The sequence below is a fragment of the Protomyces lactucae-debilis genome (genome assembly GCF_002105105.1).
Source record: "Protomyces lactucae-debilis strain 12-1054 chromosome Unknown BCR37scaffold_23, whole genome shotgun sequence".
In the NCBI taxonomy this organism is placed as follows: Eukaryota; Fungi; Ascomycota; class Taphrinomycetes; order Taphrinales; family Protomycetaceae; genus Protomyces; species Protomyces lactucae-debilis.
Window position 1 is genome coordinate 23,828 of NW_024468015.1, and position 25,763 is coordinate 49,590.

Below are 25,763 nucleotides of genomic sequence, written 5' to 3' on the forward strand. Positions count from 1 at the left end.
GAAGCAAGACGTGTTGATGCAGGGTGGGTGCAGCAGGGTGGCCGTCGTGCTGTGAGAATGGCTCGAGTTGTGTGCTGCTTCCTGGGTCCATGTCGCGTGCTGCCTTGCACTCTCAGTCCTTGCAGCTGCCTGGGCCGCTTGTCCGAAGCAGAAGTAGTCAGTAGCAAGCAGTAGTCAGTGAGTTGTTTTTGTTGTTGGAATGCGAAATTCAATTTGGACGCGACGGAATTGAGATATATGCTCTAGTATATATAGGAGTGTAGAGAAAAGAGAGTATCTAGATCAGTCGCATGATATCCATGGCAAGGCCAAGTGCATCTACGAGTACATCAAGCAGTGGCATGGCTTGCTTGCCTAGTGCCGGCGCCTGAGTCAGTAAGACCCAAGAGACAATCGATGCCGGCAGATAGAAGAAGGATGAGGAGCATTAGCATGAGCATGGGCCAGAGAAAGTCTGCTCTTCGTCCATCCCGGTGAGCTGTTTCTTGTCTTCAGGAAATAGACATGGTCATGAGCATCTATTGAGCACTATTGACACAAGATGAGGCCCAGTCCAGCAAATAGAGTCGATGAGCAGGATGAAGAGAGCATTGACTGATCCACAGACAGAGAAGCAGCCTGCATCCCCTCTCTGATGCCTGCTGCCTGTTGCTGGTCTCTGTCAGTCTCTGTGCTGCTTCGTGCGAGAATTTGACGACGACTGATACTGCTACTACTGATACTGCTACTATACTACTGCTACTACTGATACTCTTCTATACTGCTACTGCTACTGGTCTAGTACTGTAGTCTACGGATGCTCACATCCCTCCGCTCAAGTCTCAGAGCACGCCGCCCATTCTGCTCAGCGGCACCCATCCTCACCCAGCGATGGAGCAGACCATCCTCAAACGCAAAGCCGCCCGCACACAACAGCACAGCGGCCATGGCAGGCTCCTCCTCAACCAGCACTGCAGGTACAAGCACTGCTGCACTCAGCAATAGCACATCCTCTCTATTTGGCCTCTCGCAACCAGCACCCAACACCTCCTCCATCCCGCCCGCCGACATCTCCTACTCGCGCTTCATTTCACGGCATGGACCCCTCGAGGTCGCCAACAGGCTCCTCCATCCATACTCCCAAAACTCAAATCGAGCCATCAGCCTGCGTCAACGGCAACTCGCAGCATCCAAGCATCAACAACGCCAACACGCCGCACAGAACGGTGAACGCATGCAGGATCTAGGGGAGAGTATCATTTGGCAATCTGCAACAGGTGCAGAACTCGAACTGGCACGGATCCCTCATGCTGCACTCAGAGCATTGCATGCAGCCTCAACAAAGATGGGGAGCGGGCAGACAGGCAGTAGGGCAGACCGCACCTCTGCTAAATTGTGGCCGCGTGGACAGCAGGAATCTTCAGAGCACGCCGTTCAGTCTACACAATCACGCTTCTCCAGTGCTGTGCAGCGTGCCATGGAACAGCAGGAACAGCAGGAAGAGCAAGAGCAGGACCAAGAAGAGGAAGGAGCGCTGGAGAATGATGCATCGGAACAGCGCAGCATGAGCAACACAGGAAACAACATGAACCGCGTCGTCGTCGTACCCTTCTCCCCGGGCTCAGGTACATCGTCACAGGAGTTTTACGAAAACTTGATGCATGCCGTCGAGTCCGGTCTTCGCCGTGTCGAATCCTACAGCATGACCTCAACAAAACGCAAACGCAGGCTCAAGATGAACAAGCACAAGTTCAAGAAGCGGAGAAAGGAGCAAGAGTCGATGCGAAAGAAGTTGGGTAAGTGAGTCTAGTAGTACATGTCTCGAATAGTCATATCCGTCGTTTGAGCGGCACCTCCAGTCCTCCCTTTGGATGCAGTCGTCGGTCTTTTCGTTGCTCGCTGTGTCTGTGATCGTTGGTGATGCTGCTGCTGCTGCTGCTGCTGCTGCACAGGCCGCTGCCTCTCGCCGTGACTCGACAATGTCTCGATGGGCATCGACCGCGCCGTCTTCAACTGACCTGGTCGAGGCTCGCTTTTTCCCTTTACACTCTCTACACGCACAGCACCTGAATCACCACCTCCCTTTGTCTGTGAACTTGATCGAAATTGCAACAATCGTCGCACAGGATCCTTGGTCGCGTGTCTCGCTGCTGTGTCCTGCTTCTCAAGCGGTAGCTGCGTAGACTGATTGCTGCTTGCTTGCTGCTTGATACCCGGTCGCACAACAGGCACCTCTTTTGCCGTTTGAATGGGCCAATCTTGCTCGGTATCCGTCCCAATTGACCCAGTCGACTGTGGACTCGCCTCTGTTGGTGTATCCTTGATCTTCAATGTCGCAACGCGCAACGGTGCCGTCAATCCAGTAGCAATCGCTTGTGCTCCACCCGATGCATGCACAGATGTGCGATTACTCGACGGCGAACAAACCGGTGTCGCCATTGCGTGTGTCGAAACCAATGAACCACTGCGTGATCGACCAGGCGAGCTATAGGCACCCAAGATATCGATCGTCCAATCAAACGTCCCATCATCACCAGACGACCGTTGTGTCTCTGAGTGGTCGGTCGGGCGTGCATCATTGGTAGGCTGAGCACCCTGCTGATGGACTGTCGTCGCTCGTGGCAAGCTCGCTGGTGTCAGGAGTCCGTGCTGTTCGAGCATCACGGCCTGTGCAGCACCATGCATCGCCGCTGCTGCATCCGCACTCACATCGCGCTCCTCCGCTGCGTGGCCACCGGATATACGCTGCCGCGACAATGAAGCAGGCGGTGTAAAGAGTGCCTTGAGGGTCGGTGTGCGTTTCGGTACACCACGTCCCTTGAGCAAGAGTCGCGATACCAAGAGATCCAAGTCGCCCGCATCCAAGATGTGTGGATCCTGCTTCACCTGCTGCCGAACGCCTTTACTCAATGCTGCAACATCCATACAATATGCGAGCTGAAGGAGTGGTCCACATGCTTGCAACGTCGTAGAGGAGACTTGACTTGCACCTGTCAGTAGTTGCTTTGCACGCTCCATATGCTTTTCTTCCTTGATGTCGAGATCATTGCGTGTATGCAGTAAGTCTGTGAGTGCGTCGACTGTCTGCTTCATCTGCTTTGACCGAGCCAGCACGGTCGCGAGGATCCCCGTAGCTTGCTGCTGCTGAGACGCTGTCAACACCGCTGCCATTGTCAACGTATCAGTCGATCCGGTACCTGGAGCTGGACGCCCGAGACCATCACGGAACAGTAGCAAAGCGACGCCTGTAGCAGCCAGAGACAGCACGAGCGGATGTGCGCTATCGGGAAGCATGCCACTCTGTCGCTTAAGAAAGCGTTGAGCAAGCGGTGTCTTGAGCTTGATGAGACTAGAGATGACCTGGTCGGCGCTGCTGCTGCTCGTCTGAGCGAGGATGTCCAGCTTGGAGGACATGCTTCAATGGACACGAGTGACGGATGAGAGATGGCAGCAAAGCACAGAAGAAGTCTGAGGATCAAGAGAGAGGATGTGGATGGTCTACCACTGCGTCTCATAGCGCAGCTTCTCGTCGTGGCCAGCCTCAAGACGTCGACGGTCCAGCAGGCTCGTTCCCCTGGCTACAGCGGGCATTCTGCGTACCCGTCGCAGTATATCGCCAAGCAGACGGTGGACCATCTCCGTGCTCACGACGATGCCTGATAGCACACCCAGCAGCCGGACGAGGAACTTCCTGAAGGGCATCCGTGCATCGCGAATCATCAACGAGACAGGCTCAATCTCGTACTTGATGAAAATGCCGGGGAAGAAGTCGCCTATTGACTCGGCGGTGGATAGGGAGGATTCTGTCACCGCGTACTGGTTCGTCTCAATCCGTCTACCGCGGCTCTCGTACGTCGTGGGCACGATATTGACAAAGTATTGGAAGCGATGAAAGGCATGCGCTGCATCGGCATGTGTCCCATCCAGCGGATTCTTCAGCTTCGGGTAGTACGGACCAAATGACAGCTCGTCAATGCGGTGCGTAAAGTTGAGCTCTTCAAAAGCAACTCGACGGTTCGACATGTATCCAATCCCTTCAGCGGTGATGTGCAAGTCACCAGCAACATGGTTCACCTGCATGGTTCCATACAAGCGGCAGGCCTTGCCATCCTTCCTCTCCCTCACCCGTCGCCAAGGATGTGATCGAGCAGCACTCATTGCATTCTGCAAGTCGTACGCCTCATGACTCTCCTCCTGCCTGGCCTGATCCAAGTGCTGCGTCTTGTCCTCATCCCAATCCACCTTCACTTTCCGCAGTGCATCAGCAGCCAAAATGCGGTCTCCTGAGGCATCCTGCACATTGATGGTCACCATATCGCAAGGCATCGCAACGGTCAAGTCTGCATTGACATACAAGTGTTCCTTGATCTCCTGCTCCACAGAGAAGGAATGGTGTTCATACCCGCCCAGGTACCAGGTAAACTCTGCGACAAAGAGGTAGAAGAGCGCAAGAAGCAGCACAACAGTCAATACGGCACCCCGCACCGTCCGCTCTGCACGGTAGCTGCTTTCTACCTTGGGGAAGGCGTCAAATGCCTTGAGACCAGAGACTGGTTCAAAGGCCTCCATCTCTGGGCTGCTTAGGCTAGTTGATGGTCTTGTTCGTGAGTCGCAACTTGACAGCGCGTCAAAATTGGGCGACATCTGCAGATGGAAACACCCAGCAGGCCGCTTTCGTTGACCTTCACTTGAGTTGCTCTCCTTACTAAAACACTTCTACAAAGTAGGGAATTGAGACCCCGCTTCACAAGATATTACTGCATGAGAGCAAGCAGAATGTCCTTGTCCTTGCTCTTCATGACCATATCTTGAAACAAACCCTCTTCCTTGACCAACACCCGGGGCGAGTCAAACTGTACGACCCGTCCCTTGTCCAGCACAAGAATCTTGTCATAGTCTGCAATGGTATTGAGACGATGCGCAATAGTCAGGATCGATGCACCGGAGAATTGTGTTTGCAGTGCAGCTTGAATGCGCTGGTCCGTCTCAAAGTCCACAGAAGCAGTCGCTTCATCTAGAATGATGACCTTGCTGCGACGCACAATGGCCCGAGCCAGAGCCAGGATCTGACGTTGTCCCTGACTAAAGTTGTCGCCATTGGACTTGACCACCGTGTCCAAAGTAATGCGGCGGACGCCTTCAGTCTGCACGGGTGTTGTGGTACCACTCTCGCTTGGGTTGATACCACAGTGCTGTAAAGCCTCAGTCAGAGTCTCATCCTGCATCTCTCCAAAAGGATCGAGATTGCTGCGCACGGTACCTGAAAACAAGATTGGATCTTGCGGGATGATGGTGACACGCTTTCGTAGCGTCTCGAGGTTGACATCGCTAATGTCGACACCATCCAGCACGATACTGCCGCCAACCAAATGTGTGAAGCGAAGCAAAGTCAAACCAAACGTACTCTTGCCAGAACCTGTTCGGCCAACAATTCCCACCTTTTCTCCCCCACGAATACTCACCGAGACGTCCTTCAGTACAAGCGGACCGTCGAGGCTGTAACTGACACGCACTTTGTTGAGCTCGATTGCGCCAGTCTTGGGCCACGCAGCATTGGGCTCCTTCTCCTCGGTGTAGGGCTCTTCTTGTTCTAGCTGCGTGTAATCTTTGACACGCTGGAAGGAGTTGAGTTCAATCTCGAGCTCATTGAGTGTACGCACGAGATACAAGACGGACGTGCTGAAATCGTTCGCCATAGACAGCGAAAAGCCAACGAGTCCAGGAGCGATATTGCCTTGCCGCAAGGCAAGTATAGAAGCACTGAACGTGATGAAAGAACCCAAAAAGTCTGCACGTACTTGCACCCTATCGTTAGTTGGTTTTATCTCAGGACCGCATACCATCTGTTTAGACTGTACAGTGTCTCGAGTGGCCGTGTGTGTACATCAATGCGTTTCTCAACTTCTTTCGTGAAGCGCTTCTCGTAGCCAAACGCACGGATTGTGACAATGCCTGAAATGGCATCTCCAAAGTGACTTAGCAGCGGCGACTCGGTTGTTGATACCAGCCGCTTGCAGCTGATGCTTGCTTTGGTATAAGCCTCACCAATAAGCAGACCACCAACGGAAACAATCATGGCAGGAATATAGAATAAGGGCATGACTGCGCCAATTGAGAAGATCTTGAAGAGTACATTGAGTGCATAGTTAGAGACCATGCGCAGCCAAGAGACAATGGCACTGTCGAGCGAGCGAACGTCCTTGGCAAACCGATTGACAATGCGTCCCACGGGCGTCCGATCGTACCAAGAAAGAGGAGCATAGAAGACAGCATGTAATAAATTGCTGTGCAACTTGCCAGCAGCGACCCAAATACCATGATAGAAGAAGCAATTGGTGATGGCGTTCGCAATGGCAATACTCGTAACCACAATTGCATACACAGTCAGGTAGTAGTCAACATGAACCGATCCGTCCGACTTAAAGACCAGCGCTCTGACGCGTTCCGAGTAAGCATCAGACCAGCGCCCGAGCCAGTAATTTTTGGCCACATCCGTACCTTGGTAAGCAAAGGTTGCAACAACCATGGCAGCAATGAAAATTGGCGAGCCAAACAGCTTGACGAGCCTAAAGGACTCAAGTCGCGAGATGCGGCCACTGGCACGTTCTTCATCTTGCACAAGTTTAACAGGTGCCAAACGTACCGTTTTGCCCATGTCAGTGTGTGGTTTGAGTTGTGGCTCAGCTTCCGGTGCTTCTTGCTGCGGCAAGCTTGCGAGATTCGTCATAGACTGTACTGTCTTGAGGCGTGCCTGACCGTCTTGCAATTGAACAATCTGAGTTGCTTTTTCTGTGCAAAGCGCCACGTTGTGTGTGACGAGGATCAAGGTGCGGTCTTTTGCCAAGGGTCCACAGATGGCCTTCTCGAAACAATGCTTCCCGGTACCGCCATCCAATGCACTCAACACATCATCCAGCAAGACAATCTGTGTCGAAGCGTAAAGTGCGCGCGCTAAAGCAAGTCTCTGTTTTTGTCCTCCAGAAAGCGTTACACCTGCTTCGCCCACTTCTGTGTCATCGCCATGGTCAAGCAATGCGAGATCTGATAGTAACGCGCACGCTTCAAGTGTTTGACGATAGCGTTTCGGGTCAAAGGAACTGCCAAAGAGGATGTTGTTTCTGATAGTTGCATTTTGGAGCCATGCCGTCTGACTGACGTAGCTGACGCCTCCTTGTCTAGGGAGATGCACATCGCCAGTCGTTATGTCCATCTCACCGAGTAATGCTGCAAGCAGAGAACTCTTGCCAGACCCCGTAGGTCCAACAATCAGGTTGAGACCTGGTGGGAAGGTCAAATTGAGGTTCTTGAGCTCAAAGGTATCTTTGCCCCATGACACTGTTGCATTGAGAAACTTGGGCGTTGTTGAGACCTGCGAGGCTGCGGACGCCGGTGGACGTTCAGGCGCTTCATTGAGAAATGTGTCGATACGCCGCATAGAAACAACTGCTTGAATCACGAGTCGTGACATGAAGCCGATCCAAATGAAGGACGAAGAAGTAATGGCAAAGAAGCCAATTGCCGTGAATGCAATACTTGCCGTCAATGGCTTCTTGAGCACTTTGGTATACAATAGGAACGTGATAAGCATGTTGGCGTTTGGCAGCAAGTCTGTGACGATGGAAATGAGAATGGAATAGAAGTTGCGTTGCCAAAGCTTACGCTGCTCTGCATCACGCAGCTCTGTGATTCGCTGGATCTGCGCACGCTCAGAGCCAAACATCTTGGTGATGCGGATGTTGGCAAGACTTTCATTGACTAGCGTCAAGCGTGCATCCGTTGCTTCACTCGCCTCCTTTTGCAAGACTGCGAGGCGCTTTGCTAGCAGACCAGGAATGGGCAAAGTCACAACAAGCCACGCAAAACCAGCAAAGGCCGGCCAGCCGAGCAAGTTGTAGAGCAAAACGACACTCAGTATTGAAGAAATTGGCAATGCGACAATGCATAGAAAGAAATCGCGCGCACTGGTGATTTGCTCAATGTCGGAGGAGAGCAAGTTGGAGACTTTGCCTGTGCTGTGTTCGCTCTCTTCGCCCTTTGCATTGAATGACGATTTGCCAGGTCGCATGACCATGACCTTTGTAAAGATGAGTTGCGTCATGGCACTCTTGACGCGTACAATGGCGCGTGTTGAGAGGAGAATATAAGCCTGGAACAGGACAGAGTCCAGGATCGGGGCAATCAAAAGAGCCAACGACCAGGCATACGGGCTGACGGTTGCCTTTTCCGGTTCTTCGAGGTATTGCAGTACGTTTCGCATTGCGATAGGCGGAATAAAGAGAACGAATGATTGTAGTGATGCCAAAAGCATCATCTTCGCGAGATGCCAACGAAAGAGCACAAGCAGAGTTCGTAATACGGTCGAGCGGCGTGCATGCAAGATCTTCTCCTTCATGTACGCGGCGCGGTCATAGTCAGGCAGAGGAGGTAGATCTTCTAGCTCGAGGTCTCTGCGGCCTCCTTTGCGGACAACAGGGTCAACCCATTGGTAGCTTGCAAAGTAGCTGAATGGGGTACATGTCTGCTCAGGAGCAGCAACATCTTCCTCGTTCGCTGGGTCCACTGGGCGCCATATGCGCGGCGTAGACAGCGGAAGAAGGATTAGTAGAAACTGGATGCCAGCTGACAGGTAGCTGTCCAAAGCGACATGCTCTCTCGGAATGTACAAAAGTGGAAGCAGTGTCGTGATGAGACTTGCAGAGAATGCGCAAACAGATAGTATGGTCGTGTGCACATAGAGTCGCTCGTCTGACGGCCGCATACACGCCAGAACGAGTGTGTATAGCCAGAAGACTGGAATGAGCCAGGTAGACTTATCTTTTACTTCGCTTCTTTCGATAGCACCCCATACCGCACAGACCAGCTGCAAAAGAAGCAATCCAATGGTTGCATAGCCAAAGACACGTCGCAGCCCGATGAGTTCTACGATACCTTTCCGTCTTTTTGTGAAGAGGAATGCGACCAGCGATAAGGCCAATGGTGCTGCGTACAACACGAGCCGGACAGTCTCTCCATGAACACGATGCCGCCCAGTCATACCTGTGCTGGGCCGATGCGTGCTGCTTTCCTGAGGATGATGGCTCTCTGTCGCGTCTGTCTCGTCTATATCTGCTGCTGCTGCCTTTCCTCTTTCGGGTGGGTCAGCAACGGGCCGCCCGCATCTACCGGCCAGCAGGCGAAGCCAGCATGAAAGTGCAGCTGATAGACGGCCATGGTGGTAGTGGCCGAAGCGTAGATTGACGCCTGCTGGCCGATTCAATGTCTATAAAAACCCTTTGCATTCGAGTATTTGTGACGGTGCTTTGTACAGCACTCAAAGTCTTCAGCATCCTCCACCACAAACCTTCATTACGTGAATAGTCGCTGCATGAACCGCTGAGATGGATGCAGATCTAGCATACGAGAGAAAGCTCATTCAGCTTGAACAAGACAGACTTCGCTCGTTCACAGATAAATCCGCTTTCAATGCACCTGCTCTCGAGGCCCTTCCCAATCGGATCGTGCTTCGCAACCATGCCTTCCCAGAGGCACTCCCCTCCGCTGCTCTTATCTACTTTTCTGATTTGACTTTCGAGGAGGTTGCTGCAGGCAAATACTGCTCGGCCATGGTCAAAGCTGCGCCGAAGCGCTCAGTAGCCTTGTCTACTGATCAAATTGCGCTACCCTACATATTGATGCAGATCGAGGTGGCCGACAAGGGTGAGCCGGGTTCTCAGGAGGTCTCCCTTGAGCTTCAAAACTGCTTTGATGGCCTGACAGAAGCGCAACTGTCTGATGCATTACCTCTTGGAAGCTTTCTCTCAATCAAGTCACCCTATCTGACCTTGTCCTCAAGACATCAATCTCAAGTCTTGCGCATCGATCATCCTTCCGATATTGAAGTGAGACCACCGGAACTGGCCCGTGACCATGAGGCTATGAAACAAATCGGCAATCAGGCATTCCGTCAGAAACGCTACAACAGCGCACTGCGAGCATGGCAATCCATTCGATCAAAAAATCAAGACTTTCAAGCATCGCTATGGCTCAATATTGCTGCTGTCTTGATTGAGCTGCATCGCTATGAAGAGGCAATACACTATTGCGACCAAGTCCTCGGCATCAGCAAATTCAACGCAAAAGCACGGTACCGAAAAGCAGTAGCCATGTACGGATTGCGCGATTTCACAAACCCTTATCTGGAAACATTCCTGCGCGATGAGTCCATGAGATTGACAGAATCGTCGCCTCAAGCCCTGCGAGGTCTGCTCGATCGCCTCACGCTACGACTCAGAGAAGCGCGCGGTCAATTCACCTGGCGGGATTGGCATCGATTACATGAATTTGCCAAGCAAGGTCTGCGCGTTGATTTTGCCAATTACAACAGCCCATACATCGAGAGGCGAGAAGTGTCTGGTGCTGGCATTGGTCTGTTTGCGAGACGATCCTTGCGTGTTGGTGATTTGATTATGGTGGCAAAAGCAGCAGCGTTGCAGCTACCGAGCGAGGCTCGCTTGACGGACGTGCCCATTATCGACTTGGTCGACGAGACTGTGCATACCACACAATCCCCGAACCTACTCGATGCTCTCGCTCAGAGTGCGCATATATCAAACACCATGTGTGAGCAATGGTCACAGCTGTATGCCGGTGAGGAATATTCACGCACACCAAAGACCAAGCTTTCCTCTCACCAACTCCGCAAAATGATTCAGTACAATTCATTTGCCTTGGAGGATAGCGAAGTTGAGCTACCGACACTCTTCCAGCGACAAGACCTCCCACCGCAAGAAGAAGGTGCGCGTGGGTTTTGGCACATGCCGAGTTACTTCAATCACAGCTGCCTTAACAATTGCTCCAGGATGTTCATGGGAGACATTATGATCATCAAAGCGAACAGGGATATTGACAAGGATGAGGAACTGACACTTGGTTATGTGCACCGCTTTCAGCTATTCAAGGAGAGACAGGAGGCATGCCAAGATTTTGGCTTCACTTGTGCTTGTGAGTTGTGCATGGTTGAAAAGGAGGAACTCGACAAGTTCCCCAGTATTGTGGATGAGCGCCGAGTCTTGCAAGCTCAGTGGCGAGCCAAGGTTGAGCATTTGAGAGATGACCTGCCCAAGCTCGTTGGCGAGACTGAGGCATTTTTGGAACAACTGCGAGCGACCTATGAAAAGACACAGCGCACACAATACCATTTCGCGACAATCGTGCCACTCGATGTGCTTGTATTGAGCAATAAAGCACTCGGTCAGTTCCCTCAGGCGTACGCAGCTGCGATGGACATGGCTGCTTTGGGTTGTGGTCTCTTCGATGACTACACCCTTGGTATTAACCTGCATATTGCTCTCATCCGCCAAGCCATGTCTGACGTGTCACCACCACTCGGCGATCGAATTGCGCAGTATATTGCAGCAACAATGGAGTCTCTAGTTGCCATTGCAAAGGGATGGCGTTGTCGCGGACTCGTGGCAGGCTTGCCTGGGTTTATTCGTGGCTTCAAGCAAGTGTATGATGGCGATGCTATCAAGAGAGGTGAGGCGATTGGCTTTGGCATCATCCGCGGGTTCCTCATGCTAGAGCAGGATTTGCAGCGAGGAGTGCTGGACTTTGATCTATCGATGAATGAAACTTCAAAAGCTTCTGAGTGAGTCACCCTTCATCTTTGTTGTTTGGCGAATAAATTTCAAACTATAGTTCTAGCTACATGACCACCACTTCATGATCAATGCTTCCACGAGATGCTCATCTGTCCTTCCATCTGCTGCCATCGGCTGGCTCGTCTACGCACCGTATAGCTGCGCTCGTCACAGTGATTGATGAGATTGCCATCATGCGCACCTTTGATCCAGAGCGAGACCATTTTGTCTCCTTTGCTCGTATCCTCTACCTAGCAGGACAAACAATCGTCAGCGGTCTCTTGAGCTGTGCGCTCGAACGTGGCATCGACTTCTTTCTATCACTTGGAGTGTCTGGACCTGAGGTCGTCGAGCTCTGGGTACCCGTACCAAAGGCACGCTCTCTCTTGCCACAACTCTTCCGTAAAGTTCCCTCTGCGTTGGCAGCGCTACTGGAAGAGAAGCTAGATAAATGCTTCACTCTGCATGATGCAACTCGCTCCTCGTTGATGCATAACTGGGCGTTGCGCACTCTACCGAGAGAAGACTATTCAACTAGGCTGCTGCAAGCTGCCATGTTTTCATGCAGTGATGTCGAGCGCATCATTAACAAGAGCGACTGGATACGCACGAGTGTAACGACGTCAATGAAGTCTGCCGAAGGTGTGTCACAGAGCTCTGTAGATCGAGATATGATATTATGGAGTGCCTCTGCAGTCGAGAATCTGCAACACGGCTCCGTGCCCGATGACCAACACTGGCGAGGCATCTTGAAGCATCTGGATGGATTTCTTGAGGGTAAGGCCTGCCAGCAATCAAGCAAGGAAGTGGCCCTGGTGGAAACATGCGAGCGTATGCTTCATCACTTTAGCACCTCACCTACAGCGTTGCTACGTCGGATCCCTCCCACGCAACAGGATCCAAAGATCAAGGTGAAACACGCTGCCACGCAAACTTGTCAGCTACTGGCACCTGGGACACACAGTATCTCCACGCAGTGCGATATATTGGTGGAGCGTCCTGAGATGGACATCTCACCGCGGATCAGCCTGATGTCTACGCTTTTTTCCATTCCTCTTCTACTCATCATCTGGGTCGTGGCGAAGTGGTACACATGACTGGTCACTCTTTCGCATTGTTGCCGTGACAGCTGAGTGCACGACACTGATGGACTGCTGAGACCGGCATGGCTTTCAGTACTGAAGACCACTGTCAATATGCAGTTTTAGCCTGCTGAGGAAAATTTGCCACAATATTTGTGACTGCCCTGTGACGTCCCTCGTCACTCCCCGCGATTCAATCGCAGCCAAAGACCACGACCAGGACCACACATCAAATCATGACTCTCTCCGTTGGATCTACCGTGCCTACCTCCTCAAAGCTTGCTGAAGGAGCTCCAGACAAGACTGTCACTCTGCCTACATCTGGCAAGTATGTTCTTGTCGCCGTGCCTGCAGCCTTTTCGCCCTCTTGGTACGTCCATTCATCATTGCTAATCATTGACTAATAAACAGCTCGAACCAGGTCCCTGGTTATCTTGAGAAGGCCGAGACGTTCAAGGAGAAGGGCTACGAGATCTACGTGGTCTCGGTGAATGACACCTTCGTGATGGAAGCCTGGAAGGAGAAGCTTGGCGGAGGCAAATCTGGCGTCCACTTTGTCGCTGACGCAACCGGTGACTTCACCAAGCAGACTGGTTTGCTCTTTGATGCTTCTGGTTTGCTTGGCAACCACCGATCTAACCGATACGTGGCTGTTGTGGAAGATGATAAGGTCAAGCACTTTGCCGTTGAGGCTAGCCCTCCTGATGTCAAGGAGACTTCCGTGGAGAAGACGCTTGCTGCCCTTTAAATTGCCAAATCAAGTATCTCATAGCATCTAAATGTATGACTTTGACTCAAAGCGTATACCTGAATGTTTCTTCACTGCCTTCCTTCAATTGCCCACGAGCCACAGCCTCGTCAATCTGCCGATTGCTCCTCGCCAAGACAACCCAGATAGCTGAAGTGGAGAGGAGGGCTAGGCACAGAAACCCCAAGGCAGTAGCATGCCCCGTTCTATACCGTGGTGCATCTGTTCTTGGATAAATGTACGCCGCGGCCACACCACCTAGTTGTCCTACAGACAATTGGAATCCTGCGCCAGCTGCTCGTTTCGATGCATTGGGGATTTGATTGGAAAGCCAGCCAATGTTGAGCGCTGATGCGGTGAAAATGCCTGTTGCACACAGAAAGACACTAAAGTACTGCACTGCTGGTTGAGTCTTGGTGTTGGTTGCCAGGAGGATGATGTAGCCAACCATGGCAACCGCTGTCCAGAACAAGATGAAGGGTGCTCGACGCTGAGTTCGATCAGAGAGGTAGGATGTGCCTATGCAGCTGAAGAATGCACAGGCATACGGCGGAACAGTGAGTGCCTGTGCCAAAATGGCGGAGAAGCCCATGGCAGAGATGATGGAGGGCAGGAAGAGTGCAAAGGAAAATGTAGGCAGGGCGATACCAATGCAGAGCAAGCCAAATAGATAGACTCGATAATCTTTGAATGCCTTGCGGACTTGATGCCAGTCCAAGCCACCTTCAAGTTTGTGCCCAGACCAATCCTTCTCCAGCGTTTGTACGACCCGAAGACGTTCGTCGGGTGACAGGAACTTGGCAGTCGCTGGGAAGTCTGCAAGGAAGAAGAAGGCAACGATAGCTCCGGCAATAGTCATAAGTCCCTCGATTGCAAAGAGCCACCGCCAGCCTTCCAGACCGCCGCGTTTATTGAGCTTGGTGAGACCAGTTGCCAAGAGGCCACTGAACGCTCCTGCCAAAGTTGCCGAGGAGAAGAAGATGGCAACGCGCAGCAATAAATGACGACGTTGATACCAGAGGGAGAGGTAGAAGATGGCGCCTGGAAATAGGCCGGCCTCTGTGAAGCCTAGAAAGACACGGCAAGCGACCAGGCCAGCAAAATTTTGCACAAGACAAGTCAGCGTGGTGATAATGCCCCAGGCTAGCACAATGCTTGGAAGGTACAGACTTGGCCGACTGAATCGTTTGAGCAACAAATTGCTTGGGATTTCCCATGAGACATAGCTGACGAAGAGCACAGACAGCGCTATGTTGTACTGCGTGTTGGAGAGCTTCAAATCAGTTTGCAAGCCGGCGACTCGCGCATTACTGATGGATGTTCGATCCAAGAAAGAGAAAAAATAGAGCATGGTGATCATTGGAACCACACGCAAATCAATTTTCCGTAACAATGCGCTATCGATACCATCAATCTCGAATGTTGCGTTTTGGATAATCTACTGTTAGCTTATTGTCGAAGCAAAAAGAAGACTTGCCTGCTTTTGAGACATCTACCGTTAGCACATATCAGGAGGATCGTTCAACAAAGCGTCGCTTCTTTCGCAAGTATTATCTTGAACAAATCAAGTTCGGCGGTGTAATCTCAGCCTGGAGCATAACGCTCCGAGCACCCGCGGACAAGTATGTTGACGATAGACTTACCAGAGACGCAATGTCTCGACATGATGGAACTACATTGGCTCTCGTACAGCTGGTCAGGTGGTGGACAAGTGTTGCCACTGTGTTGGATTGATTAGATCTCGAAGTTGGTCGTGGTGTCCCATCTGATTTCCCCTTTCGGTTGCTGCCGACGACCCCGCAAACTCAGCTGCAGGTAGTGACTAAGTAGTCCAGTACTCATCTGACCGTCATCTGCTCATTGACGCGTCCATGTCGACTCAGAAGATCGTCAAGGCTATCCGGCCGTCTGCTTGCTTGATCATTGTCTCGCCGCTCGCAAAGCGCGTTCAGGGCTATGATTACCGCATCGTTCTCGTCAGGCGCAATGACAAGGCCAGCTTCGCCAGTGCCGGTGTCTTTCCCGGTGGTCTCTTGGAGCCTATTGACAAGGTCGGCACCAGCTCCAGTGATCCTGCGGCACAGATGGTAGGTGCATCGACGACCGCGGTTGATGCAGCCTCGCTCGCACCTAATCAACCCAACTCTATCGACAACCCGTCTCTCGAGGCATTCAAGCGATGTGCCTTTCGTGAGACCTTCGAAGAGACGGGTATTTTGCATACAACGCCGCCTATTGACTTCTCAAAGTCTGGGTCACGCAAACAGGCCCGTCAGCGTGCCAATAAGAGTGCCACCGAGTTCTACAAGATGTTGGAACAAGGCAAAGCGGCATTACCACTGAACGATGTTGTCTACTTTTCTCGCTGGATTACACCCGTGATGCTACCAAAGCGGTTCGATGCGCACTTCTTCTTGCACGAGGTTCCAAGTGCGCAGACACTCCCTGCAAGGCAAGACAATTCAGAAACGCTTGAAATTTCGCACTTCACCCCAGATGAAGCAATTGCGGCGTACCGTGCGGGAAAGATTATCTTGTTCTTGCCGCAGCTGTACATCCTGCATGACTTGGCACTCTTCAAGAACCGCAAAGACTTGTTCTCTGCTGACGTTCGCAGCCGCAAAGTCGAGGCTTTCCTGCCAGACATGTCTAAGCAGAAAGGCTACGTCGTGTTGCCTGGAGACGAGCTGTCTGGTGGTGAACCAGGCACCTTGAACAGGGTTGCCGTTGAGAAGATTGGCGATGTCATCAAGCCATCGCTTATCACAAGAAAGAACTACCCTGGTCTGCCGAATTTGGATGGTAAACAGACGGCTGAGAGCATCGCCAAGCTCTAATAGACATAACTCATATCATGAAGACGGTGTAGAAACAGTGACGACTGGCATTCGGATCAGCAATTGCTTACGTAAGCAAAATCTGCAAATTTGCGTTTGCTTTCATGATGCACCTAGGCAATGCGTCACCTTGGCGAGCCTTTGGCGGAATCGGTATACGCGGCTGATTTAAGTTTTGACGTCCTCAGCTTTCGAAAGAAGTGCGGGTTCAAGTCCCGCAGGGCTCATTTTTTTATTTCCGCAATATATACTTCGTGTCAACTAAGGCACCTGTACAAATAGCTTGACAATACTAGTGACATTTGGTCTGCCTACCCGTCATTTTGAGACCCTCAATGCTCCATTTTCCTTCTTGAAGCTGGTAACTGCAGTGTAAGTTACTGTGTATTGTCCTGTCGTGAACTTCCCCTCACGTGTCTCAGCTGTAAATTCGCGTTGTGAAGGTTAAAGACGCGACCAAGAGCTCCATCGACACGCTACACATGAGCTCTCCAGCTGCTTCAGAGCCGCAAGAGCGAGCACCTGCAGCAAATGGCACACCTGCTCGCTCTGCACGAAATGGCAACAACTCACCTCTCTTCTTCCCGTCCTCTGCTGTTTCGCAGCGCATTCTCGGTAGTGATGCCGCAACACCGCGGCCAGCACCCAGCTCAGCGCGCGCCCGGGGTTCATCGCCTCTTCGCTATGGTTCCGCTGCCTTGCGCAGTGATTTGACGGCTGTGACGGCCGGTACACCGCGTTCACGTCGCGGTGACATCAATGCTGCACAAACCCCGTCGCGTCGCTCAGTCTTGTCTGCCATGCAGCAATCTGACCAGGCTGAACCTGAAGAAGGCGTGCGCGTTATTTGGGGAACGAATGTTTCCATTGCAGAAAGTATACAGAGTTTCCGCACATTCTTGACCTCCTTTAAGCCAAAGTATCGCATGATCGCGCAAGGGGAAGTTCCTGAAGCTGGAGAAGGCGACGAGACCATTTACTTTGACAAGGTCAATCAGATGCGTCAACTGGGCTTGGCAAATCTCAACCTCGATGTTCAGGATCTGGCCGCGTACCCAATCACCAAAAAGCTCGCCAATCAACTCAAAAATTATCCTCAAGAAATCATACCTATCTTTGATCAGACGCTCAAGGACGTAATTCTCGAGATCCTCGTGGAAGAGAATGCCTCTGCCGAAGAAATTGGCGATGTGGAACGTCAGATCTACAAGATTCGTCCATTCAATCTCGGTACGAGTCTGAACATGCGCGAACTCAACCCCGGAGATATTGATAAGCTTGTTTGTGTCAAGGGTCTCGTCATCCGCTCAACACCCATCATCCCGGATATGAAGGTCGCCTTTTTCAAGTGTGACATCTGCAACCATACCACCAACGTCGAAATTGATCGCGGTCGCATCATGGAACCCACCGTCTGTCCACGTCGTCAATGTGGTCAATCCGAGTGCATGGTCTTGATTCACAATCGCAGCGAATTTAGCGACAAGCAACTCGTCAAGCTGCAAGAGACTCCCGATGCCATTCCCGATGGTCAAACACCCCATGCCGTTAGCTTGTGCGTGTATGATGAAATCGTTGATGTTTGCAAAGCGGGTGATCGTGTTGAGGTGACGGGCATCTTTCGGTCTGTGCCAGTACGACTCAACCCGCGTCTGCGTGCCGTCAAGACGCTCTTCAAGACGTATGTCGACGTTGTGCACATTTCCAAGACGGACCGCAAGCGACTCGGCCAGGACATCTCTACACTGACGGACGAGTTGATGCAAGAAGACACAACTGAGCAGATTCGCAAGATTTCAACAGATGAAATTGAGAAGATCAAGGAGATTGCTGAGCGCGACGACTGCTATGAAGTGCTGGCTCGTTCATTAGCGCCTAGCATTTGGGAAATGGAAGACGTCAAGAAGGGTATTCTGCTGCAAATGTTTGGCGGTACCAACAAGGTCTTCACCCGTGGCGCTGCTCCACGGTACAGAGGCGACATCAATGTCTTGCTATGTGGCGACCCTAGTACCTCAAAGTCGCAAATCCTACAATATGTACACAAGATTGCACCGCGTGGTGTCTATACCTCTGGCAAGGGATCTTCTGCCGTAGGTCTCACTGCCTATGTCACGCGCGACGCAGACACAAAACAGCTCGTGCTTGAATCTGGTGCACTCGTTCTTTCTGATGGCGGTGTCTGCTGCATCGACGAGTTTGACAAGATGTCTGAATCGACGCGTTCAGTGCTGCATGAAGTGATGGAACAGCAGACTGTCTCAGTGGCGAAAGCTGGTATCATCACAACACTCAATGCCCGTACAAGTATCCTGGCCTCTGCCAATCCAATCGGCAGCAAATACAACCCGAACTTGCCAGTCCCACAAAACATTGACTTGCCACCTACGCTCCTCTCGCGGTTCGATTTGGTCTACCTCGTGCTCGATAAGATTGACGAGACCGCAGATCGAAGGCTTGCCAAGCATTTGGTAGGCATGTACCTCGCCGACCGTACACAATCTGCAGCGACAGGCTTCACTATCCCAGTGGACCTTCTTACCAGCTACATTTCCTATGCTCGCAATGAAATCAAGCCACAAATGACTGCTGAAGCAGGTGATGAGCTGGTACGCGCCTATGTCGAGATGCGCAAGCTTGGTCAAGATGTGCGTGCAGCGGAGAAGCGTATCACTGCCACAACGCGTCAACTCGAGAGTATGATTCGATTGTCTGAGGCACACGCAAAGATGCGATTGTCCAGTGAAGTCGTATTGGCTGATGTTCAAGAAGCCACGCGACTCATCAAGGCCGCCATCAAGGAATACGCAACAGACAAGGCAACGGGCCGTATCGACCTCGATTTAATCAATGTCGGTACCTCTGCTGCGCAACGTCGTGCAAAGGTTGACTTGCAGCGAGAAGTCAAGCGTCTTATTGGAGTGGCGCGTGAAGTTCGCTTTTCAGACTTGCTCAAGAGCGTCAATGACCAGTCTAACGCTACTGTTGAAGCACATGAGATCAACGAGTGCTTGCGTGCCCTCGAAGCGGAAGGAGGCGTTCGCGTTCAGGGACAAGGCAGCAGTCGCATGATTCGTGTGGTTGGACCAGCTTCTTAGAGCTATGTGTATAGACAATAAACTTTTTAAACTTGGAAGAACTAACGAAAGACAATGTACATACACAGGTGACAGAGGCCTAGATGTTGAAGGAGTTGACGTTGTTGCGCAGGACAGCAGCGCTTGCAGGTCGGAAGGTGTCTGGGATGAGCTTGCTCGAGAAGGCTTCAATGTTGAGCAGCTGCTGGGTCTTGGTCCACGAAGGCCATTGCAACGCGGGCGTAGCACCGACATTGGGGTCGAGGTTGTTGATGAAGTTGATGTAGTAGCGTTGAATGGTCGCTTGTGGGTAGCCAGGCGCGTAGAACAAGGCAAGGATGTCACTTGCGTGGAATGTGCCCAAGAGAGGAGTGCCATAGAAGTAAGAAGAAAGATAACTCCAAGTGTTGGGCACAGTCTTCGAGGTGTACTCTAAGAATACTCGTCGAGTGAGCGTAAAGACGGCATCACCAAGCAAAGCAGCGAGCCGCTTGTACTGTGGGTAGAAGTTGTTGAGAGGCCCAGTGCGGAAGGGCGAGCCAGCGGAAGGGTCATCTGGGTAGGAAGCCACAAGTGCATCGATCGTCGAGCGAGGAGCATCGAGGAAGAAGTACTTTTGCAGGTAATCCGAAATTTGCTCCGATGTCGTGATGTTGTTTTGCACAAGAGAGAAGAGTGTACCTTCATCCTCCTGGTCGCCAATGATCAGTGGCACCTTGGCGTAACGTCCTCGTTGAGCAAGTTTGGCAGGTGAATCTGGCAATACGACGCCATCAGGCCTGGGGAGGTAGCTGAGTGCCACAGATTGGTAATCGAATATACCAGGCACTGATGACGCCGCACGCAAGAACGTATCATAGGGCACCTCACGCAAGCACTGCAAGGTGTTTGACGCCCCAGCGCAGCCAGCTGCATTGACAACTTGAGAGTAGATGGATTGACCCTTGACACCATCAACGGGATCCGTCGGAACAACGGAGCCGGAATCCATGATCGCTCCACGGAAAAGAGCCTTGCCCTTGTACGTGTTGTTTCCACCATACAGAGCCATCTGGTCAAATACGCTGATAGCACCTGCAGATTCACCTCCGATAGTGACCTTTGAAGGATCGCCACCAAATTTGGCAATGTTGTCTGCAACCCATTGAAGCGCAAGCCGCTGGTCGAGCAGACCCAAATTGGAGGCACCGTCCCTGAGTACCTCTTTGCCTGCCAAAAAGCCCCAAGCGTCGAGTCTATAGTTGGCAGCGACAAAGATCACTGGACCCGATGGCAAGGAGGCCCTGATGATGCCGGACGCGTCGTATGTGTTTGTGCCTGGTTGTGTGTTAGCATCTTTCAGATGGACAAGCTTCATCGTCAATAGAGAGGAACAGGCATAGAGATGCTGTTGCTGCCGCTGACGCTGCTGCTGCTTGTTGCCAAGCTGTCTTGATCTTACCTCCGAATCCGAAGCCACCCCCGTAGATGAAAAAGAAGACCGGAAGTTTGTCGCCTGCTTTGGTACCAGAAGGCCTTTGGATATTCAATGTCAGACAATCTTCAGACTGTTGGGAAGCGGCGTTCACAAGTGGCGTATTGATCAGCGTCTGGACAACACCAGGAGGCAGCTTGTTCAGATCGCTACTCTGGAATACTTGAGGGCAAGATTTGGCAATGCCCACGGCTGCAACGGCGCCCAAATTGCGGGCAATGGGCTGAGGTGGGCGCAGGCGGAGGTTACCAACAGGAGGTTGAGCTGCGGTCAGTGATGTCCGTGGTACACAGGAAACATACCGAACGGAATGCCATTGAATGAGTCAATGCCGAGAAGCGTCGACCCAGTCACGGTTGCTGTGTCGAGCTGGACTACAGGGGCGCCAATGAGCTGGCGCTTTTCATTCACTGCCGCAGAAGCAGCAAGCCCAAGGAGAGTGACGGTGAAGAGCATAGGTGACAGTCTGGCAAGGTAAAGAGTACAGACTGCTGCGACGGAGACGCATCTTTTGTATTGGCCTCGGAAGAAATTGAACTGTCGTGATGCTTGCAGTCCCCAGCAGTTCCGCGGAACCGCTACGGCGAAAGTGACGACACAGACAAGACAAATCTGCATGTGCGGCACCTGTCAGAAATTCTAGCACGTCCGGCCTTCCCCACAATTCTCCCCAGATCTAAAATCCACGAATCAGACGATGGGCAACTTTGGACGATGCTCGCATTGGCGGCATTGGCTCGGACACAAGTTGTGCAACCGTGCAAGGCCCTGCAAGCTGCACGATGATCACACCATTTAAAGTTCGATGATCGGCAGATTGTTCTGCCACAGTCTGCTAGTCTGCCTCAGTGCCACAGGCGCAGGACGCAACGTTTCCAACAGTCATAAAAGATGGTAACTGTGTCACACAGTCTGTGTGACAGGTAACATGTGATCTTGAGCAAACTTGTCAAGTTCCGGAAGCCGACTCGTTTGCCACTATGTGTGCTGCGCACGTAGCCATCCAATTTGATGTAAACCCTTGAAGTCTAGATCGGTACATACTTTACAATTGCGCAATCCACTTTCGAACAAGGTTACAGGACTTACGAGCGGCTAGCATAGGGCCAAATGTTCTCACTACCGTAGGAGCCGGTCAGTGATTGCGCACTGTAATCACAAAGGCTGCAAGCATATAGACAGACATTGGCATGATCAGATCACAAGCACCTTGACATGATTTCGCTGTCGAAGATGGTTGGCCAGTTACCTGATCGACAGCAGCCAGACCGTTGACACAGACAGCATGAGAGAGCCCGCAAAGCATGTTTCGAGATCCTCTCTGACTTGTCCTTCGCACACGGATGACGCACGCGATACATCCGCAGTACATTATCTTGTGCCGGCCTGTTGTGTCATCAATTCGAAAGGAAAGGCTTGGATTAAGCCGATTCTTGAATCACCAGACCGAGCAGATGCTTTGCATAACTTGGTGCATCCAAGAATCGAGGGGAAGGAGGAAAGTCATTGACTAGTGGGAGACGAGCAATTGAGGTCCATGATCGTGTACCGAGAGCATAGACGTGGGTCCAGCTGCATGCATATTGACTTTGCAGGAACGCTGCCCATGCGGTTTTCGAGCATTCTTATGCAATGAGAAGGGAAGAGGTAGCCGAAGCTTCCACGCTGTGACAGCGCCGAACATGAATCGACCTCGACAAACGTCGCATGGTGTGCTGAGACAAGCCCTGCTCTCAAAGTGACGAGGTAGTAGAAAGGGGGTCAGAGTTAGTGCTAAACAAAGAGGACCAAGTCGTGATGGCTCTTGCTAGATGCAGTGTCTGCTGTAAAGCTATCGTATGAATTAGAAGCGCCGATGTGAAGACTTGCAGACAGCAGACGCTTTTCATTGACTGCCGCAGAAGCAGCGAGCTCAAACAGATTCGTAATGAAGAGCATGAAAAGCAAGCTTGTTGTACATCCAAGCAGGCAGACTCAGCCAACTTATATATCGACCAATTCCTCGAACGGAAGAACCAAGCGTTGACCGGCAAAAATGTCCATCACTCTGGGAGCTACCGGCTTGCGAGCATTTGCGAGGGTCCGTCGCCTACGTTGTACCTGTCGTGTGCACAGTGCTCATTCTGAGAGGTCCGAGCACCGAATTTTCTGTGACTGTAGATCTACAGTCCTTCCCGTTATGAGATCAAGGAGACCTCGACAGCTATGCTGTTGCAAATTGCTGACAGCTCCAAAAGCTCGGCCACAGTAGACGAGCTACTAGCGCACTTGCAAGGCTCTTTTGCATCTGGCAGCACATTCAGATTCTGTGGGCCACACAGAGTCAAAGTATGCGAGCTACACATTAGAATTTGTGGAAAGTGTCCCTCTGATAAGCTGTGACACCTGAATCACCTGTGTGAGCTGATAACTGGATGCGTGATGCAAGCTCCAGAGAGTCATACCCACATCAGACACAAATACATATGATCGAGCGGGCCTGGGATAGGCAGCCGAAATAAGGTGACCGAATGTTTACATCAGGCCTCACAGAAGTCCGGCACCACAATATTGATCCGTGTTGTCCACCAGGCCAAGCTGCCATTTTGGCTCTGACGCCACGCATTTCGTCTAGCTAGAAGTCCAGAATACCAAAGTGGCAAGCATATGGACGAAACTAAGCATATGGACGAAACTATGCGTACCGATGCATTGCAGACCAGCTGCAGCTTGTAGGAAAGAAGTACAGACTTGTGAAAATTAACTCATCGTCTAAACATTGAACGAGAGAGGATTATTGCGTAGCACAGCAGCGCTAGCAGATCTGAAGGTGTCCGGGATAAGCTTGCTCGAGAAGCCTTCAATGTTGAGCAATTTCTGGGTCTTGGTCCATGATGGCCACTGCATTGAGGGCGTTGCACCGACATTGGGGTCGAGGTTGTTGATGAAATTGATGTAGTAGCGCCGAATTGTCGCTTGTGGGTAACCAGGCGCGTAGAACAAGGTGATCACATCACTTATGTGGAATGTACCCAAGTAGGGAGTGCCATGAAAGTAAGATGATAGGTAACTCCATGTGTTGGGCACATTTTTCGAAGTGTACTCAAGAAAGACGCGTCGAGTGAGCGTGAACACGGTATCGCCAAGCAAAGCAGCCAGTCGCTTGTACTGTGGATAGAAATTGTATTGAGATCCAGTGCGGAAGGGCGAGCCAGCGGAAGGGTCATCTGGGTAGGAAGCCACAAGTGCATCGATCGTAGCGCGAGGAGCATCGAGGAAGAAGTACTTTTGCAGGTAATCCGAAATTTCCTCCGATGTCGTGATGTTTTTTTGCACAAGAGAGAAGATTGTACCTTCATCCTCCTGGTCCCCGATAATGAGTGGCACCTTGGCATAACGTCCTAAGGCAAGAAGAATAGCTGGCGAAGCGGTCAGAATAGCGCCATCAGGCCGGGGCAGGTAGCTGAGTGCCACGGACGAATAATCGAATATACCAGGCACTGATGATGCCGCATGCAAGAATGTATCATAGGGTACCTCGCGCAAACATTGCAAGGTGTTTGATGCGCCTGCGCAGCCAGCTGCGTTGACAACTTGAGAGTAGATGGCTTGACCCTTGACACCATCAACGGGATCCGCCGGAACCACAGAGCCAGAGTCCATGATAGCTCCGCGGAAGAGAGGCTTACCTTTGTACGTGTTGTCTCCATCATAGAGAGCCATCTGATCAAACACACTGATGGCACCGGCAGATTCACCTCCAATGGTGACCTTTGAAGGGTCGCCGCCAAACTTGGCAATGTTGTCTGCGACCCATTCAAGGGCTAGACGCTGATCGAGAAGACCCAAGTTGGAAGCACCATCCTGCAATACTTCTTTGCCTGCCAAGAAGCCCCAAGCGTCAAGTCTGTAGTTGGCAGCGACGAAAATTATAGGACCTGACGGCAAGGAGGCTCTGATAATTCCAGCTGCATCATATGTGTTCGTAGCTGGTTGGATTGTTAGTTCTTTCATATCCTTTATGAACTAGCAGCAGATTGAAGCAGACAGCCGTAGCTGCTGCTCGTCCGACTAGCTTGTGCTTGAGCTTACCTCCGAAGCCAAAGCCGCCACCGTAGATGAAGAAGAAGACCGGGAGTTTGTCACCTGCCTTAGTACCGGAAGGTCTCTGAATATCCAAGGTCAGGCAATCTTCAGATTGCTGCGTAGCCTTGTTGATCAGTGGCGTATTGAGCAATGTCTGGAGGATGCCAGAGGGCAGATTATCGAGATTGCTGCTCAACAGCACCTGAGGGCAAGACTTGGCGATGCCGACAGCCGACACCGCGCCTAAATGAGAAGTAATCGATTGTGGCGGGCGCAGGCGGAGATCGCCGACAGGAGGTTGAGCTATCGTCAGTGATGTCCCTGGCCTGGTAAGAACAAACCGAAAGGAATGCCATTAAATGTGTCTACGCCGAGAAACGAATATCCCGTCACGGTCGCTGTTTCTAGCTTAACGACAGGGCCCCCAAACAGCCAACGTTTTTCATCGACAGCTGCCGCCGAAGCAACCAGCCCCAAGAGGGTAACTGTGAGGAGCATGAATGACAAAATTAGGCAACCAATCTGCTTTGGCGAAGACAGATCTTTTGTAGTACTTTTTGAAAGCGATGCAATAAGGAAGGACTGTCTTTCGCAAGTCAATTCTCGCAGTCCGTGCCAGTCGCCCCTCATTGCGGAACCGCTATTGCGACGATAAGGCCCCGAGGATACGAGCATGTATGTGAGCTTCGTGTGGCCAGTGTGGCATTTGTCAAAGCACCGATTGACTTGTTCCGTTTTCCTGTCATTTCTCCTCAGATCTTCAAGCCACGAATGAGACTGAAAGCATCTTTAGACGATGGTCGATGGACCCGAATGCTTCATATACTCGATGCTGTGCTGCAAGATGCAAGGCACACAAACATTGTATTAGCACGATAAGTAC

General features: G+C 51.6%; 11 protein-coding genes and 1 non-coding gene across 12 annotated transcripts; 7 read left to right on the plus strand and 5 right to left on the minus strand.

Moving 5' to 3' along the window:
• Positions 1–925: 925 nt before the first annotated feature.
• Positions 926–1,783, plus strand: BCR37DRAFT_395256 (uncharacterized protein; the record flags this gene model as incomplete). Its single annotated transcript, XM_040871599.1, has 1 exon — positions 926–1,783. One exon carries the CDS (start codon positions 926–928, stop codon positions 1,781–1,783), a length of 858 nt encoding a protein of 285 aa, XP_040722577.1.
• A 1,793-nt stretch (positions 1,784–3,576) lies between these two features.
• Positions 3,577–4,521, minus strand: BCR37DRAFT_331022 (endoplasmic reticulum vesicle transporter-domain-containing protein; the record flags this gene model as incomplete). The annotated part of the gene is made up of 1 exon (XM_040867002.1): positions 3,577–4,521. A coding segment is annotated over one exon (945 nt), but the record flags the coding sequence as incomplete, so codon positions are not given.
• Positions 4,522–4,733: 212 nt separating this feature from the next.
• BCR37DRAFT_351559 (P-loop containing nucleoside triphosphate hydrolase protein) lies at positions 4,734–8,737 on the minus strand (the record flags this gene model as incomplete). The annotated part of the gene is made up of 2 exons (XM_040868077.1): positions 4,734–5,784; positions 5,820–8,737. The coding sequence occupies 2 exons, from the start codon at positions 8,735–8,737 to the stop codon at positions 4,734–4,736; spliced, it is 3,969 nt and encodes a 1,322-aa protein (XP_040722579.1).
• A 447-nt stretch (positions 8,738–9,184) lies between these two features.
• Positions 9,185–11,895, plus strand: BCR37DRAFT_163738 (uncharacterized protein). Its single transcript, XM_040866202.1, has one exon. It carries the CDS (start codon positions 9,357–9,359, stop codon positions 11,607–11,609), a length of 2,253 nt encoding a protein of 750 aa, XP_040722580.1. The 5' UTR covers positions 9,185–9,356; the 3' UTR covers positions 11,610–11,895.
• Positions 11,792–12,694, plus strand: BCR37DRAFT_395261 (uncharacterized protein; the record flags this gene model as incomplete). Its single annotated transcript, XM_040871600.1, has 1 exon — positions 11,792–12,694. One exon carries the CDS (start codon positions 11,792–11,794, stop codon positions 12,692–12,694), a length of 903 nt encoding a protein of 300 aa, XP_040722581.1.
• On the plus strand, positions 12,631–13,450 carry BCR37DRAFT_163666 (thioredoxin-like protein). Its single transcript, XM_040866201.1, has 2 exons — positions 12,631–13,049; positions 13,091–13,450. Exons 1-2 carry the CDS (start codon positions 12,916–12,918, stop codon positions 13,425–13,427), a joined length of 471 nt encoding a protein of 156 aa, XP_040722582.1. The 5' UTR covers positions 12,631–12,915; the 3' UTR covers positions 13,428–13,450.
• BCR37DRAFT_383404 (MFS general substrate transporter) lies at positions 13,422–15,149 on the minus strand. The gene is made up of 2 exons (XM_040870053.1): positions 14,905–15,149; positions 13,422–14,865 (listed from the first exon to the last, which is right to left on the minus strand). Exons 1-2 carry the CDS (start codon positions 14,917–14,919, stop codon positions 13,474–13,476), a joined length of 1,407 nt encoding a protein of 468 aa, XP_040722583.1. The 5' UTR covers positions 14,920–15,149; the 3' UTR covers positions 13,422–13,473.
• A 93-nt stretch (positions 15,150–15,242) lies between these two features.
• Positions 15,243–16,312, plus strand: BCR37DRAFT_383405 (uncharacterized protein). The gene has a single exon (XM_040870054.1). The coding sequence runs from the start codon at positions 15,299–15,301 to the stop codon at positions 16,262–16,264; it is 966 nt and encodes a 321-aa protein (XP_040722584.1). The 5' UTR covers positions 15,243–15,298; the 3' UTR covers positions 16,265–16,312.
• Positions 16,313–16,399: 87 nt separating this feature from the next.
• On the plus strand, positions 16,400–16,491 carry BCR37DRAFT_t38. The gene has a single exon. It is a non-coding gene; the product is annotated as a tRNA-Leu (tRNA).
• Positions 16,416–19,402, plus strand: BCR37DRAFT_163985 (cell division control protein 54). The gene has a single exon (XM_040866206.1). It carries the CDS (start codon positions 16,747–16,749, stop codon positions 19,360–19,362), a length of 2,616 nt encoding a protein of 871 aa, XP_040722585.1. The 5' UTR covers positions 16,416–16,746; the 3' UTR covers positions 19,363–19,402.
• A 39-nt stretch (positions 19,403–19,441) lies between these two features.
• Positions 19,442–21,271, minus strand: BCR37DRAFT_351599 (lipase; the record flags this gene model as incomplete). The annotated part of the gene is made up of 3 exons (XM_040868080.1): positions 19,442–20,658; positions 20,783–21,079; positions 21,118–21,271. The coding sequence occupies 3 exons, from the start codon at positions 21,269–21,271 to the stop codon at positions 19,442–19,444; spliced, it is 1,668 nt and encodes a 555-aa protein (XP_040722586.1).
• Positions 21,272–23,566: 2,295 nt separating this feature from the next.
• On the minus strand, positions 23,567–25,378 carry BCR37DRAFT_351521 (lipase; the record flags this gene model as incomplete). The annotated part of the gene is made up of 3 exons (XM_040868073.1): positions 23,567–24,783; positions 24,887–25,183; positions 25,222–25,378. The coding sequence occupies 3 exons, from the start codon at positions 25,376–25,378 to the stop codon at positions 23,567–23,569; spliced, it is 1,671 nt and encodes a 556-aa protein (XP_040722587.1).
• Between the last annotated feature and the right edge of the window lie 385 nt (positions 25,379–25,763).